Source organism: Bactrocera oleae, chromosome 5 (genome assembly GCF_042242935.1).
Source record: "Bactrocera oleae isolate idBacOlea1 chromosome 5, idBacOlea1, whole genome shotgun sequence".
In the NCBI taxonomy this organism is placed as follows: domain Eukaryota; kingdom Metazoa; phylum Arthropoda; class Insecta; order Diptera; family Tephritidae; genus Bactrocera; species Bactrocera oleae.
Window position 1 is genome coordinate 32,461,049 of NC_091539.1, and position 17,330 is coordinate 32,478,378.

At 34.8% G+C, this 17,330-nt stretch overlaps 3 protein-coding genes across 5 annotated transcripts; all 3 read left to right on the top strand.

The window, feature by feature from the left end:
* The first annotated feature begins 418 nt into the window (after positions 1-418).
* On the top strand, positions 419-2,850 carry LOC106620194 (uncharacterized). 3 transcript variants are annotated; one of them, XM_036371843.2, is made up of 3 exons: positions 419-608; positions 662-1,242; positions 1,296-2,850. In XM_036371843.2, exons 1-3 carry the CDS (start codon positions 537-539, stop codon positions 2,653-2,655), a joined length of 2,013 nt encoding a protein of 670 aa, XP_036227736.2. In that variant the 5' UTR covers positions 419-536; the 3' UTR covers positions 2,656-2,850. The 3 variants fall into 3 exon arrangements, with proteins under 3 accessions (XP_036227736.2, XP_014094087.2, XP_014094088.1); XM_014238612.3 differs by having other exon boundaries at positions 420-605; positions 1,296-2,799; XM_014238613.3 differs by having other exon boundaries at positions 486-600; positions 1,296-2,799.
* Positions 2,851-7,285: 4,435 nt separating this feature from the next.
* Positions 7,286-9,219, top strand: LOC106620189 (pickpocket protein 28). Its single transcript, XM_014238607.2, has 4 exons — positions 7,286-7,375; positions 7,619-7,767; positions 7,820-8,607; positions 8,675-9,219. The coding sequence occupies exons 1-4, from the start codon at positions 7,286-7,288 to the stop codon at positions 9,019-9,021; spliced, it is 1,374 nt and encodes a 457-aa protein (XP_014094082.2). The 3' UTR covers positions 9,022-9,219.
* Positions 9,220-14,144: 4,925 nt separating this feature from the next.
* Positions 14,145-15,612, top strand: LOC106620190 (pickpocket protein 28). Its single transcript, XM_070110051.1, has 3 exons — positions 14,145-14,280; positions 14,353-15,152; positions 15,230-15,612. Exons 1-3 carry the CDS (start codon positions 14,156-14,158, stop codon positions 15,565-15,567), a joined length of 1,263 nt encoding a protein of 420 aa, XP_069966152.1. The 5' UTR covers positions 14,145-14,155; the 3' UTR covers positions 15,568-15,612.
* Positions 15,613-17,330: the final 1,718 nt, after the last annotated feature.

The window sequence follows — 17,330 nt, forward strand, 5'->3', positions numbered from 1 at the left end:
ATATTGTGACTTGTGGTTGGTGGTGGGTGCATACTTATTTTAGAGGAGCTTTTGAATACCGTCCTAAGATTTCGGGGATAAAATGGGTATGGGTGGATAGAGTAAGTTCGCCAGATCAAGACTATAGCCGCGAGAAACTAACATTTTTTGAGATATTTGCATTTTAAGTTAATCCAACAATTTAAAGTACGTATATTTTCGATTTATAATAAATTTTACACTTACATTTTTCACTTTTTTAACTACTACACTTCACTTAATTATTTTTACACATTTATTTCATATCCATTTTATCCCCAAAATACTAGGACGGATTTATGAAGTTTTCCTTTAATTTCAAACTAGATTACGCCAAACGAATGATGGGTGATGCTTTAATAAAATGTTTTCATATATAAGGTGGCAACACTTTTGTTGTCATTCAGGTAGAACAAACAAATTTTTGTGTGTTTTTGTTTACCTCTATAAATTATATTAATAATACCATTACTAAAGCATTGAATAGATTTATACAATGTACTAAAGATACCAAAGGTATGGCAAAAACCGGTGAAGAAGTAAATAATATATTTGAGGAAATCGAGGAGCTTCTTAAAAACAGTGAGGTTGTATGTGAAATAACATAGTAAACTTGTAAAATTTAAAAATTTAATTTCCATAGGGCTTAGAAAAATCCACACGAGACACAATACCAGTACTAAAAGCACTCAATGAAAATGTTGAATCAATGAAAAATCTAAATAATAGAAACGAAGGTACCTACGATAATAGGCCACAAGTTGCTTATGAGGAACACGCTTCAAATTTTTTGCCAGCGTACTCTAATTATGATTATCTCGTATCCACGGACTCTCAGTCCTCGCCAGAAGAAGAACTTTCATTATACTCGGTGAATCAAAATGAACTACAACCTGTTAATGCACCATTCATGGTTCCCGGTATATATAAGAAAATCGCCAATGCATCGGGCGCTATAACTAAACTTCCACCACAAAATTATGCATTAAATGTGACGAATGTTCTAATGACGACAAAATGTCTCAAAGGGAAGATTATATCACGGGTTGATTTTGAAGGCGTCTCATCTACCGAAGAGTCTGCTGGGCCCAATTTAAAACCTGTTGAAGAAAGCAGCTTGTCTGAGGCGAAATACTCTAATAATAGTACACCTTCTAATAACCTTCTAACTTTTGCATTTAATATACACAAATCAGCAAAACCCGATTGTATCATAATTGATAGGTAATTAAATAGCACATTCAATCAAGAAGCTAATTAAATTTAGTTTTTATTAGGGATAAAAATGAAGTAAGGCGTGTCCGAGCAGGAAGCAATCATCAAATTTTGTACCGACTTCTAGGTCCCGAAGATATAAATCTACAAAATATTCAAACTTTGGCCCACCCTACATCTGCCAGGAGCAAAAGCTTTTCTTCAAAAGCCAAAATAGGTCGACCAAGAAAGCATTATTTAGTAAATGGGAATAATCAGCATACGGAAGGTACGTTTAAGAGACAGAAAATAGAGCCCATAACCAAAACACTGGAGACAAGTAAAACTGAGACCAATCGACAGCAGCCATTAACGCGTACACGGTCCGGTCGCATAGTTAAATTTTTATCGGCTCCATTGCACACTGATGATATTAACCAAGCCTCATATTTAGAAACTGATAATGTAAAAACAATAATTAACGAATCCAAAGATAAGGATTTTCAATGCAAAGAAAGGCCTCTTCTAACATCCAACGAAAAAGGCAATTTTACTGTAACAGTATTTGAAACAGGTGGTTTCACAAGCAATCGCAGGGTACCACCCGAAGCGATTTGCCCCAAATGTGGAAAAATATTTTTGGGTCGCCGCTTAAATCGTCATTTCACACAACATCCTGACCATATGTTAGCGAAAGTTGTTGAAAATACATTGGAGGAACAACAAGATGTACAAGTTGCCACAGACAATACTAACGAAGAAATTACCCTTTTCCGCTATCTTATTTCAAAATTGCAGAAACCTTTACTGAACGAAGATCAACGTGCTGATCTATTTCTAAATGAACTAAATGATTTAGTGGAGCAATTACAGTTGCGGAGTACCCGACTTATACGTAATACTTCAGGCTTGCATTTCGTTGGTGCCCGAACAGCACGATTGTTGGGTATACCGGAGGGTCAGTATGCGCTCGATATGTCTGCTATAGACAGTGAGGCTCCTTTTATAGATGCAGAGCATAACGGTTCGAACGGGGAAGACAGAAAGCGACATCAGGTCATACAGCCGGTTGTTACTGTAAGCACTCCCAGCTTAGACTACACAGCAATCAGTTTGGATGATACATTAACAGATGAAGCAGCTCAAAAATTAAATTTATCAGCTGGTGGAAAGTTGTTACCACCTTCTGAAGAAAGCCTTTTGCGTGCTGTAGGCGACTTAGTGCATGATGGTATAACGAAATTGGTAGATGCGAATCTACTGCATCCACCGCGATCAGTTGTACAATCAACTGTAACCTCAACTCTCGTGCAGCAATATGATCATGTGAGCGACAATGCTGTGGAAGCACTAACTATTAAAGAGGATAACGCGCCTCAGGAGGGCACCTCACTACTGGACTTGAAAGTTGACTTCTTTCAGTTCAAAAATAATAAAATATGAATTTATGAGTAGGCGAAAAAACTTAAAAAATAAAATATACTTTATTTACATAATCGTATAATGAAATTCTAGAAATGTTCCTTAACTAAGAGTTGAGAAAAAATTGTATTTAAAATAGTTTTCCAAATAAATAATGTTTAGTTATTTAATGTTTTATGCAATAAAATGGAAAAGGACCTACCGATGTGAGAAAAAGCCCAGCGCATATGTATCAAAGCAGTACATATAGTACACTTCATATTATTGTTCTAGTAGCGACTGTAATACATACTTCAACTTGTTGCTTTTGATATACAATACATACATATACATTTTTAACATCGATTAGCATTTACTACATAAAACAACATTCGTCTCATTCCCCTACGGAGGTCTTTAATGGGAAACGGAAATAAGTTACTTTCAAAATAATTCTTACAACCTAGCAGAAATTGATTGGTAGCAATTTCAGTGTTAAATAACGTGGAATACTTATTTACTTCGTAGAGTTCATAAACACGTTTGAAGAAGGCAAAAAATAAAAAGGCTTGACTATTTTTAAAAATGTATGTAAATACCTACATTGATTGATATAAAATTCCATAGATACCCAATGACGAATGAAAGTATATATGTCTGTACACTACCACACTTATGTATATTTTGTAAGGGAATGCTAGGTAGAGCTGCAAAACTATAGATTGTCGGACCACTCGATAGTTGACCAGTAATGTAATTTGAGATCAAAAAATGTATACTTAAAATGCGTTTCAAGCCAAAAAATAAAAGATGATTTGAAGCATTTTAAGCTTGACCGTTTGCATGTTTACTAGGTGGAGCAGTGTGAGTTCTAGCATGACCTCCAGTGCTGCCGTCGGGCATGTGCGCATTGCATCCGATGCGCAGGTGCAGGCAAGTCGTTGCAGTTTGGATAGCTGAGGTCCTACCGCAGTCGACGCTGCTTTAGAAGCCCAGGGCACCGATCTTATCGGTCTTATGATCATGGTGTGGGAGTGCCCTCGAATTTGTCCCCAGCTAAAATGACAATTTCCCAAAATAGAGGGTTGGCTAGCCTCTTCTTGTCCCGAGGCAAATACTAGTGTCTCCTATTGTGGTTTCTGCTATCCTAGTGCGCAGCCTATATTCATTTACTTAAAGGTGCTTCAACATTGCTTTTCTCTAGTGCTCTTGCCACGTTTCGTGAGACTTATTGCCAAAAGCATCTTAAATGTCTAGGAAGGCGCATATTATCACCTCTGCACTGTCCAGGGAACTGGTACAGAGTTTTATTTGTTGACCTACCTGCTGTATAGCCATGAAGTGCTAGAAAGATGCCTCCGCCCCCGGAGACTTGCATTTTGCGAAAGAAGTCATAGTCCACTTGATTGATTCAGCAGTAAAGAGATATCTTGTGACTATCCAATACAAACGAGATGGCTTTTGTTCGACCACAGGTTGACACTGGTTTTCTCGAATTGTCTCCAGGAAATGTGCAAGTAGAAGAGCCGTAGCTCGTTCTTCTGCGCTGAACGTATAGGTCCCATCAGATCTTTTAATAGCTAGTACTGTGTCAGTTTTGCCTCTAGCCAAAGCCTTATGCATCCTTACTGCCTCCGGTGTTGACACGTTTTCACAGAAGATCCTGAAACTTTGCTGTTTTGCAAACCTAATCTCCTTGTTGTAAACAGTTATGCTGAGAGTCTGCTAGAGCACCAAGGACAGCTACGCTTCTTAATGATCGTCTTTAGGGGACAGCTGCTTTGATATGCCTCCATAATGGGCTGGTTAAGCGCAGACAATCTGCTTTCCAGTCCAAAAGCCGTAGCACTTCTGTCTAGCTGCCTCTCCCTACTGACATTCATCCTAAGCGTTTCCTGAAAGGCAACCCAATTCGTGTTTCTAGGAATACGCCTTGGAGGGATGATGGTTGCGTGACCTCTACCCTTAGCGCGGATTATTCCTATGATTCCGTAATCTGACATGGAGGGTTCTGATGACACTCTCCACTATGTGATTAGATCTGTGATAAGTTTGTTACCCAAAGTGATGTCTAGCACCTCTCTTCTGATATGTACCTGCCTCGCATTGACAGTTGATGCTCACGGCATGTGGTGCAAGTTCACCTGGGCAAATTCCATATTGCCTTTATAGGATCGGTTCCAGGAGGAACTGGTTTTTTGTTATAAATCATCAATGTTGATTTGGGGATTTCAAAGAAACTTCTACTACTACTCACTAGGAACTGTTCGACTTCGATGATGATTCGATGATGCAGAATACAGAATCATGTCTGCCTTTTCAACAAGTATTGTATTATGTTATATTTATCGATTCAGTAAGTGTAGCTGATTTCATAAATAAGGCATTCATGGTTAACTTCGCTTTATTACGGGTTTCCCTGCGCCACTATCGAATTATAAATATATAAATTTGGCAGTTTTCTTTCGTCCAAAATAAATGTTTGACATTGTTTCAGACCAACTTTCAGTGAAATGAAACTGGACATTGAATTAACCATGAATTACTTAGTATGTTCTTTCAGCAGAATCATACATACCTATGTATATGCTTTTCGGATTTTTTATATAGATAGTTATTTATAAATCTGGCAGCTAAGGTGGAAATTTTATCAGATCCAGTATCATTTTGTATGGTGCTTAATCGGAACGTACTTAGAAGCACAATGAGCCTTATGATGGTTTAAGATTGGGCGCTTACGGATAGTTATTCATTCAGCCCCCCTTTAACCGGTCTAGCATTTAGGCTTTGCTAGATTTGTATATTTCAATTGCCAAAATAGTTCGGAAAGCGTGTAAAAGAGAGCTAATGCTGGATATGTTAGCATATTACGAATCCTTTTTATTTTAAAGTACTAGAGTTACCTCGGTGAAGTAATTTCATATAACTACTGACTTAAGCTATAATAAAGTGTTTAAACTACGATCTTAGTCATCTCATGTAATTGCATTTCAAAAATTTAACCATGGACAATGGCTTTGAAACCTTTCTTTCTTTTCGATTTACTGTGTGTTCTTATATAATATAATAGTTGCATCCTGAGCTATCAATTCTTTTCTTTCAAACCTATGATGATAAGTTAAATCGTGAACAGTTTTTATTTTTACATGATATATTAGATCTATAACTTGTAGACTCGATATTTGGATGTGCGCAACGGTATACAAATGTATAAAATGATAGATTTGGCGCTTTAGTACTATGTAACTACTTTGAAATAAAATTACGGCACACACATATGCAGAACAATAACACATTAATATAATTGACAATATTTCGCTATCAGACATTTGCAAATGCTAATATGAAATACCTCATTTACGATATTTCAAAAGGGAACGCACTTGTATTATTCTTGATACATACAGACATTGGTCAATGTATGTCCGCCCTGTGTGTCCAACTTGGCTAAGGATTACAGGTTTTTGATTAATTCTAAGAGTTAGTGAACGTTTAACCCTCACAATGGAGGGTTGTTTCAGGAATTTTGTTCGCCGTGTGAGCCCCAAAAAATGGGCAACCAAATCTACAGAAAGTGTGAAAAGGGCACAGAGGAAATGTGTGACGTTGCGGCGCGTTTTAGCCACGAACACGGATGAGTTTTGTAAAAATACAACTTTACATGGCTTGAAATATGTCAACAATCAGTCTTTGCATCCGGCCGAGCGGTTTGTACAGGGTTATAATATTTTAACATTGATCCCGTTATCCATCCCATTTTCATTTCATATTTTTTCTCGCGTAGTTCATTCTTCATTATATCGGTTATAGTTGTTTGCATTATATCGGCGTTCTACATATTGAAGGTGTACGAAAAATGGGCTACCACACCGGTTATTGTTGGTATAAATCCCGAACCGAACTTCGTTACAAATATACCTTTTCCAGCTGTTACCATTTGCAATTTGAACCAGGCATTGAAATCGAAGGCGATCGAAGCAAATAAGTAAGTAAAGAGAAAATTCAGAAAATATGGACAGTTAGAGAAATTATGGGTATGTTTAATACTAGTAGGGGGTATTAAAAAGGTTTTTATTAAACACTTCCCTTTCTGGAAGCTTCGTGGGGCTCTCTTTTTCAACAAGTTTAGCTGTATACATACAATTTTCTAAGGTCTTGAAAAAAGGGAATGAGATTGAAGATGGATTATATACATATGTCTCACAACAACTCAATTATAAATGTTTCAAAATGACTGCAACTATCGAGGCAAATCGATACACTTCACAGAGTCAAAAAAAGATGAATTCCTAAAAAATAAGGAAGCCACGCGTAGTTGATATTTAAGATATATGTATATATATATATATATATATATATACAATAGTTAGAAGACCATCAGATTATAAAAATTTTTTAGAGAGAGCGTTTTAGAAAGAGAGCATAATTATGATCCGTCGAGAACTCATTACTTTTGAAATAAAAAGGCTGAAGACCTAAACAGAATACTAATTAAACTTGCTTCGGAAAATACAAATTGAACTAGAGAGTTATGCAGTTAAATTGGAACTAGTATAAAGCTGCCATATTTCTGGGGAATTCTGACAATTGATAGCTCATGGAATATCAACAGATAAACAGTACTAGTTGCTTGTGCTTCTTGTTTATCCCCAGAAATCCTAAACGACGCGCTATGCTGAAGCTGCTGTGTAAAAATGAGTCTGACGAAGAACAATCTACCATTAACTCTAATTGGAATAATTTGGAAAATGTTATAGTGAATGTAAGCTACGTACTAACCAAGAAAGAGAGAAATCGAGATTACGACAGTTTCGTCTCAATATTTTTTTCAAGTGTATTTGACAGAAAAATTCAATGATAGGTGAATAATGATGAATCATGAATATAGTAATAAAACTTGTCGAAATCTTGTCTCTATCATTCTTGATAGAAACCACATATGTATGCATATTGCTTTCTGATATTTCAAACAATATCCGGACATATTTCACAAATGTGACCACAGATTTCGCAACCCTGTGAGGATATGATGGTGGCTTGTCGTTTTGCAGCCAATGAATACGACTGTTCTAAATACTTCATACCAATTATAACCGATGAGGGTTTGTGCTGTGTTTTCAATATGCTGCATCCGAAATTTATGTTTATATCACAGTAAGAATTAGGTATACATTTCTTCTGTTAGTTAATTTGGCATTTTTCACAGCATACCACTTAGCATGGGCAACATACCGGAACGTGACTATGAGCCTATTGATTGGTATGCTGAGCGGGGTTATCCCTCTGATTTACCAAATAAATATTATCCACGCCGTATAGCAGGTACTGGGGAGTCATTGGGCCTCTCCATCACGCTCGACGTGGAGGCTGACAAGTACTACTGCTCGTCGACAAATAGTGTGGGCTTCAAACTTTCTTTGCACAGTCCGAACGAGTCGCCCAACGTGCACGAGACTGGAGTGTTGATTGCGCCTGGCAACGAGACTAAGGTTCGTGTACGCCCTGACAAGACTGAAACGACACAAAAGCTACGCTCAGTGGATACCAAATATAGACGTTGTCTGTTTCATGATGAACGAAAGCTACTTTACTTTGCACATTACACCCAGCGCAATTGTGAAATGGAATGCATTGCTAAAATGCTTTTACAACACTGTGGCTGCATAAGCTTCTATATGCCGAAGATCTACAAGAACTCGACGATCTGCAACATACGCTCCTTACACTGTGTGGAAATGGTGCGTTTGCGTAAAGATCCAACGATCGGTTCGTGTTTGGACGCTTGTTGGCCGAGTTGTTACGATTTGACTTTCCTTGTAGATGTTTTTGCTATACCGTTATGGAGTGATGAATTCTTTATTGAAAATAAGCGAGTGCAGCGGTACAACAAGACCTATGCGCGAAAGAATATTGCGGTAGTTAATATGTACTTTAAGGAGTACTCCTTTCGCAGCAGCATACAGACGGAATTCATAGGCACCACCGATTTCTTGTGTAAGAAGCAGTATCAGCCACATTTTGACTGCAATTTGTGTTATTTATTAATTTTATGCACTTTCAGCTGCAGTTGGTGGACTTATGGGTTTGTTTTTGGGGTTTAGCTTCATATCAATTGTCGAGTTGGTGTACTATGCCATCATACACCCCATACGTACTTTATTGCAGTTTGAGTGCTCAAAGAAGCAGGCTCTGTCGGAAAAGCTGATCCGATGCGACAAGACTACGGTGTGTCGTCAGTGGTCTTCAGTTCAACGTTACAAACGCTTACGAAAATACTTACGCTTACGTGCAACTTATGGCAAAGCTAATAAGCCAACCAAGCAAAGGACTGATTACAAACGCTTAAACAATAATGCTGTTAAATGTATAACGGAAACTTTGAAAAAAGAACAGGACATAAGGACCTAGAGCCGGGAGGTGGAACTCAACCTTTGTCATTGGATTGAAATATGCTTTTTTGACAGGCAGTCAATCGAAATGACCAATAATTTATTGAATATGCGATGACCATTACTTACTATTCAACTTCAGAACTAATGCTTACACATTCATTTATATAATTAACACCTAATGCACATAAATATCTATATATGTATGAGTATTACACTTAAGTCACTTTTAATAACGTCCACTTTGTGACTTCTTCTGTACGCAATATATGTTTTCTGATATTATTAACTTTTAAATGTATGAATTTACGAGTATATAAACAAATGCAGTTCAAATTTAATGGGACAGTGCCAAGTTGAAACTTCAACCACACATCAGTCTTTATTCAAGGTGCGAAGTTGGCAAAGGAGTTTCCTAAAGCGACGCACAAAATGGAGAAAAATCAAGGTTCGGTGAAAAGTAAATGGATCAGAATTAAGTTGGCTGTGGCAGAGTGTTGTAGAGACTATTGTGACAATACAACAATACATGGGCTAAAATATATAGCCAATAACAATCTTTTGCCACGTGAAAGGTAAGAAAACTGAGAACATAGAAGTAGATCAACATAAGCTTAGGTTAGGTTAAAAGGTCGATCGAAAAATATTTGTGTAATTCGAAGTAATTGCTGAACAGCGCTGGCGAAGCTTAGTCACACATTTGCTAGCGCTGCATAAACTCTTGTGGGACACTAAGCACTAAATTAAGAAAACAACATTTTTTTAACATTGAACGAATTTTAACGAAATCTATTTCAGAGAAATTTTTCAAATATATTGAATTAGAACATACATTTATTAATCTACAAGTAATTATGTAGCGAGAACTAAATATTTTAACGAAATTGAATATTAGAGAGCAAATATATATATATATATATATATTATATATACCTTTAAATATGTAATGCGAGATATAAAGGATCTTCTTTTCTACTTCTTACATTGTTTCAAATATCTGGATTAAAGTCCATACGATAGCTCTGATATCAAACGAAAACCGAACACTACTCGTTAGGAATTGAATTGGACCGCTAATACTTATCTCAACAGCTTATTTGTTAGCTTTTTCTTGCCAAATTGGTGCCATAGCTTCCCAAACCTTATTTTTTGATTTACACATTTTATTCTGTCACAAGTTGTTTATATGGGAAGTAGGCGTGGTTGTGATCCGATTTCGCACTGTAACATGGGAATATTTTAAAAATGTGGTTAAAATCGGTCGAGCAGGTCCCGATATGTGATTTCACCTAAAAGTGAGCGATCAAAATCAAACCGAATCCTATTAAGGGGTTACATGGGTTCCACGTCTTCAAAAAACAAAAAAATGTGTACTGTCTTATTTAATTCTATAACATCTTTAGAATATTGTCCTAAATTTGCGTTTTTTGTTCACTTTCACTTTATTTGTTTTTCTCCGTCCAATACCTAGTTAATGGTCTTTGTTCAAATACGTATTTTTATACTCTCGCAACATGTTGCTACAGAGTATAATAGTTTTGTTCACATAACGGTTATTCGTATCACCTAAAACTTAAAGTTAGATAATCTAAATTAAAAATCTGTAGATTATAAAAAAGAAAGTTTTTAGAGAAAAAAAAAAAACGAATATTTGTTTCGCTTAGTACTAAGAAAAATAGGTTATTAGACACTTTTTAGAAAGTCTCTCCAAGTATGAGCTCGTAATTGTAACGGTAAGGTCTTTCGCCTTCCAGTTTTCTATTTTTGTCTTAATATTAAATCCCAAGTCGAGTTCCTCGAAAAAATATCTCGTTTCATAGCTTTTGTAGGCAATTTGATGCTCTACAAAACAGGTCTATGACGACTTTTTTGTTAACCTAATCGTTTAAAAGATATTAACAGGTGAAGTGTGATTATTTGAAGGCAACATTTTTTTTCTTATAAATTTTATATTTCAATGAAAACAAATCATTTTAAATTGCAAAACTCATCGTTTTGTTTGAAATTTACTGCTTTACAAAAATGGTCTGTTAAAAGTATTCTATTCAGTTAAGCGTTTATGAGATATTCATCGTCTAATATCAAAAGAAAAAAAGAAAACAGAGAAACAACCAATTAGAGACCGTTTTTGTAGAGTAAATTTCGCACAAAACTATGGGTTTCGCAATCTAACATGATTTTTTTTTCAGTGAGTTTTAAAATTTATAAGAAAAAAATGTGGAAAACGGTTGGCCTCAAGGGCCATCCCTGCAACTTTCCTCTAATTTCATACGCTAACGTTCAAATTTCGCTTTTTTCACTGCTTTTGAGCTCTTTGAAAATTTTCGTTTTCGATATCTAGCAAGTAAATCAACCGATTTCGACCCGGTTTGCGGCAAACGATGTGTTTCTTCAAGGTTTAGAACTGATTAGTTTTTGGTGTCGATCGGTCAAGTCGTTTGGAAGAAATTCGAAAAAAACGATTTTTAAAAATTTTTATTTTTGAGATTTCTCAAAATGTACTGGTCCGATTGGGTCCAAACTCATACGAAATTCAAGTGCAATTAAACCTTTTGGAATGCCGTTTAGTTTATTCAAATCGGTTGAGCAGTTTAATAGTTATAAGAGGGTCACATATATCCACACACACACACATACATCCACACATACATACAGACATACGGACATCATCGTAGAAATGTTCGGGGAAGCTTCCTCGACCCTCAAAACTTCGAGATCTGTTGAGAACTCGATTTTTGCAAAATGGGGTGAAACCAATATCTTCCCGATTTTTGGAAAATTTTCAATTTTCTTAGCGGGAAGATAAAAATTTGGCTTAAAATAATCAAATTCAACCGATAATATCTTTTAAACGGTTAGGTTAACGAAAAAATCGTATGTGACCTTTTTTGTAGAGCATTTAGTTTCCAACAAAAACTATGAAATGAGATATTTTTTCAAGCAGCTGAAAGCAAGATTTGAAGATCTGGTAATAAGAACAAAATAGAAAGCTGTAAGACGGAGCACGAGAAAAAATATTCTTTGTTTTTTTACTAACCCTAATATATATTCCTATCCTATCCGCAAAACAAATTTATGTATTTTTCTTTCAGAATATTTTTCGCAGTCTCATTTATATTTGTTGTTTTTGGAGCAATTTTCTTTGTGAATAAAGCATATGAAAAATGGAAATATACACCGGTTATTGTGAGCATTAATTCAAGGACCACTGGAATAACCACGGATCCGTTCCCCGCAGTAACTATTTGCAATTTAAACCAGGTTTATAAAAAGAAGGTTAAAAATTTTTCAATGTAAGTTGAAAATAAGTACATTTGCGTAAGTATATAAGGATGGGCAAAGAAACCGAATGTTTTTTTTCGCTTCGTGCTCTGAAAAATTGGTTGATAGACATCTCTAAGAAAGAATCTCCAAGTATAAGCTTATAATTGTAACAGGGAGGTCCTCCGCCTAACGGTTTTCTATCTTTTTCTAATTATAAGATAGGAAAATTCATATCTTGCTTCCAACTGCTTGAAAAAAATATCTTGTTTCATAGATTTTGTAGGAAATTGACTGCTCTATAAAATGGTTTTAAGGGTTTTTTCGTAGACCAAACCGTGTAAAAGATATTAACTGTTGAAGTTTGACTATTTTAAAGCAAACTTGTTTTTTTCTTTTGCATATAACTTATTGAAATAACATAATTTTAAAATGCAAAGTTCATAGTCTTGTAGAAAACTTACTGCTCTATAAAAATGAATGCTCCATATAGTCAATTTCCTACAAAGTCTATGAAACGAGAAATTCATTCAAGCAATTGGAAGCGATATATGAATGTTCCTATTTTATAATAAGAAAAAGATAGAAAACTGTTAAGCGGAAGATCTTACCATTACAATTAAGATCTCATACTTGCAGAGCCTTTCTTAGAGGTGTCTATCAACCAATTTTTCAGAGTACGAAGCGAAAAGAAACATCCGTTTTTTGGCACACCCTAAAGCATATATATATTATATTATGTAGATACTCGTGTATATACCATATATTGTATATTACATAAGAAGTATAATTTATTGCATAGATCGTCATGTGTTTATTAAGGTAACTCACTCATACTTTTTTAGTAACTCCCCGGAATATGTTAAGATGCAACTAATATGTAAACATAAAGTGAATGCAACTATTGCGAGCTCAATTCCCAATTGGAACTACTTAAAAAATTTTATAACAGAAGTATTGGCAAAACATTGAATCTTTTGACACTTGCTTTTATACTAAAGTAGTCGGATTGTATTGAAACCTCTTTGCTGTCCTAACATTGCTAAAATAAAGTTATTATGAAGTAATTAATCAAGAATTAAAGATCTAAATGCTTTACGGATTTGTGTTATACTATTTGAAAAAATGTGTTTTTGTTCCACAAAGCAAGGGCTATTCTAACAATCGAAATTGTTGATTATGAAAATGATTGCATAACTTTTCAAACTGAATTTCTAAATTTTCTATATAGCTAGAGACGGCTTACCACAGAACATTGTGCACTGAATGGTACTGAATTAAATTAAATTCAAAATATTTATAATTAAAAATTCAAATTTTAATCCTGCGGAATACACCGCCTATAACGTTTATGTATTTATTCATAAATAATAGTTTTACTCTATTGACAGCTTACTATAACATAATTTAATTACATCTTCCCAAGGCATGTTTGGGGTCTTGTAGTTTACCTATACTCGTAAAATATCCATTTCGAATAATTTGAGGAGTTACAAACATATAGTAGACTTTGTGTAAATTATTGAGATAGTATAAAAATTAACAAAGTTTTTAATAGAATGCTTTATATAATATTGTCTCCTTGTCACTTATGGTCTTCAATACCTTCATAGTTCCATTTATGCCAATCACAATGTTAATTTTAAGAGTTACATGATTTAAATCAGTAAATTTAAGATAGTATATGCATAGTTTAGTTAGGAGTTAATCTCTTGCTATTTGAAAAGTTTTCGTTCTTCCAAACCTAGGAATCAAGTAGACAGAAACTAGCCAATACAACTGGTTACTTTTTTTATAAAAGCAAGTGTAAATTGGTATACTTTTATTATTGATATTAATATTCTTACTAATCATACTTGTAATTTCCGTAGATCTCTCAACCGTGCAGTGATATGTTGCTCAGATGCTGGTTCGGCGGAGTAAAGTATAATTGCACAGATATTTTTCATCCAATCATAACTGACAGCGGCTTTTGCTGCGTCTTTAATATGGTTCATGCAGACTTCTTAGTCAAAAAGTTAAGTAATAAACATACATTTACACATATCTAAATTTCCTAAGATTTTTATTAACTCCATATTTGGTTTAGTCCGCAGCCGTGTCCAAATTGTGAGGACCACAAACCGAATGGCACTGTATACGTTGACTGGAGCCCTGAAAAAGGATATCCTTCAAATTTACCTAAAAACTATATCCCAACGCCTGCTGTTGGCACAGGTGAATCTTTGGGATTATCGGTAACTCTGGACGTTGAAGCAGATTACTATTATTGCTCTTCTGAGAACAGTGTCGGCTTCAAAATGCTGCTACATAATCCGCTTGAGGTGCCCGATATGCGTGAGATAGGTTTATTACTCTCACCCGGGCGAGAAACTAAAGTGCGAATTAAAACTGTTAAAACCGAATCGGAAAAGTATTTGCGTTCCATGGATACGAAAAATCGCGTATGTTATTTTGAGGATGAATATTCTTTAAAGAATTATAAGGTGTACACACAACGGAATTGTGAGGTAGAATGCTTAATGAACATGTTATTGACCTATTGTGGGTGTGTCACTCATTACGCACCCCTGTCTTTTGCTAACCAAACCGTATGCAGCATTTATGAGTTATCTTGCGTCAATCGTGTTCAGCAGCAATCCATGGTGACTAAGAATGGCAACGGTTGTCCGGAAATTTGTTTGCCCAGTTGCTATGATATCTCATACCTGCCGGACTTCTTTTACACACCATTAACACATGCACGATTCCAAATCTCGAACCAACTTATTAAGAATATGAGTGGTCCTTATGTGGAAAACAATATTGCCGTAGTAAATATTTATTTCAAAGAGAGTTGGTACCGAAGCAGTAAGCAGAGCGAATATATTGGAATAACGGATTTCTTATGTAATTTGAAAAATTTTAAGTCTTAAGTGTTTTTTACCAACAATTTATTTCTTTTGTTTTTGTATTTCACTTCGCAGCAAGTATTGGCGGGATTATTGGACTGTTTTTTGGCTTTAGTTTCATATCCGTGGCTGAATTCATATATTACTTGGTTTTAAAACCCGCTCGAATAATCATTGTCACAGCTTGGACGAAACGGAAAATGCCTAGATATAAGAAGACTTTAAAAAATTTGACATTGTTGGAAAAACTGTCAACGGATAAGTTGGGTTCAATTGAGCAAAGTAAAGTTTCATTAGGAAATTACGAAGCTAATAGAACTAAAAGTCGGCAGGATATTTTTCTAATATCAAGGAAAAACTGTTCGCCATATTCGAACAGCCTCTGGAGGCCTGGTATGGAATATACCCCTTGAAAGTATAACTAAAAATAATTTTGGGTATTTTAAAATAAATATTTGTAATTGACAAAATGTAATTAATATATAATACTAGCTGTACCCTGCACGCTTTGCTATGCCACCAACTGAAAAAAATTTGAAGGAGAGACATAACAAAAATATTCAATTAATTTTGAGTCATTTTATTGAATTTGTTCATTTGGAAAGATTGTGTGTGTTTCATTTCAATTCGATATTTATTGAAGTGCTGTGGGCAATATTTCTTGTTTTTCTATCTGTTGCTTCGATAACATTGTTTATTATTTTCTTGCAGTGGTCCGATTACGCCCATCTGCAATACCAACCGTCTTACGGTACCAAGAAACATGTCTACCAAGTTTCATAAAGATATCTCAATTTTTACTCAAGTTAGAGCTTGCACGGACGGACGGACGGACAGACAGTCACCCGGATTTCAACTCGTCTCTTCATTCTTATCATTTATATATATATAACCCTATATCTAACTCGATTAGTTTTAGGTGATACAAACAACCGTTAGGTGAACAAAACTATTATACTCTGTAACAACAGGTTGCGAGAGTATAAAAATAGTTCAATTCAGTTTTTGTTCAAAATTATTAAAATGGACATTAGTTTTGATTTATATTAAGATGACAAAAATGTTTGGGGCCAAAACTGATGAGCTGCGTGTAAGAAAAAGCCTTCGTGATCAGTCAAATTCATTTGAACTTCCTAACATCCAATATGGAAAAGTTTTACTGACAATTAAATAACTTTTAAAAAAGGTTTGTTGCAGATTCATAGGTTATTTTCGTTCAAAAAAGGAAGTCTTTTTTTCTAAATTAGATGCAGAAACATTACCACAAATTCTCCGTTTCCTTGCTGTCGGTAGTTATCAAGAACACATTTTAAATAATTTTCACTGAAATTATTATGAATTTTGAAGGTCTTTAACATTATGAACATCGGTTTTGTACATAGTGGATAAAACTCAAATGACTGAAGAGGAGCAAAACGTTTCAAAAATTTAATTATACTTAAATAGTATGTTCCTAGGAATAAAAGTTTGTACTGACTTTTATGTTCAAAACACTTTCCCCTTTTCCATTAATGTTATATTTACTGTTTCCAAATTGTAGCTTTCTAGTTTAAAATTATAAATAAAATATTTGTTTCCCCTTTTTCCGTTTTTTATTTATATTTTTCTACTAAATATATATAGTTCAACTGCATCGTCATGGTAGTAGTTGAAATTTTTTGATACTCTAGGCCATCCCACTAACACAGAGTTGAAAACCGTAATATCGGGAATACCGAATATCAAAACTTCAACCAAAATGCAGTTGGATTGAAAACTGTAGTAGGCCATAATTATTCAAAAATTATTATAATGAGTAGTACTTAAATATATTCGTGCCTTTAATTTGGAAAAATCAGACACAACTATTTCATTGTTAAGAGTTTGTGATATTTCATTTCCAATTGATAATGTTGCCCAGCTTGTCAGTCTTTCAAGAAGTATTAGCAACACACGTATTATCGTAAATAAATTTAGAATGATATCTTTTCATTCGTTTGAACAAATATCATTCAAAACGTCCAGTGGTGTATTTTTCAACTAATTTTTCTGCCAATAGCTTGTACTTCATTACATAAATTTGTTGCAACTATATCCGTCAATCCACCGTGTGTGGCCATTTAAAATTGTTTACAATATTCCAAAATGACTGTGTATGTAAACGTTTACAGCTAATTAATAGTAAATAAAAATTCAA

Bases quoted from the DNA above. Each gene is read 5' to 3' on its own strand.
- LOC106620190 (XM_070110051.1), top strand. From the start codon at position 14,156: ATGTTGCTCAGATGCTGGTTCGGCGGAGTAAAGTATAATTGCACAGAT. The intron at 14,281-14,352 runs GTTAAGTAATAA...TATTTGGTTTAG, and splicing joins GCAGACTTCTTAGTCAAAAA to TCCGCAGCCGTGTCCAAATT. The intron at 15,153-15,229 runs GTAATTTGAAAA...TTCACTTCGCAG, and splicing joins TGGAATAACGGATTTCTTAT to CAAGTATTGGCGGGATTATT.
- LOC106620189 (XM_014238607.2), top strand. From the start codon at position 7,286: ATGCTGAAGCTGCTGTGTAAAAATGAGTCTGACGAAGAACAATCTACC. The intron at 7,376-7,618 runs GTAAGCTACGTA...ATGTGACCACAG, and splicing joins TGGAAAATGTTATAGTGAAT to ATTTCGCAACCCTGTGAGGA. The intron at 8,608-8,674 runs GTAAGAAGCAGT...ATGCACTTTCAG, and splicing joins AGGCACCACCGATTTCTTGT to CTGCAGTTGGTGGACTTATG.
- LOC106620194 (XM_036371843.2), top strand. From the start codon at position 537: ATGGCAAAAACCGGTGAAGAAGTAAATAATATATTTGAGGAAATCGAG. The intron at 609-661 runs GTATGTGAAATA...TAATTTCCATAG, and splicing joins TTCTTAAAAACAGTGAGGTT to GGCTTAGAAAAATCCACACG. The intron at 1,243-1,295 runs GTAATTAAATAG...AGTTTTTATTAG, and splicing joins GATTGTATCATAATTGATAG to GGATAAAAATGAAGTAAGGC.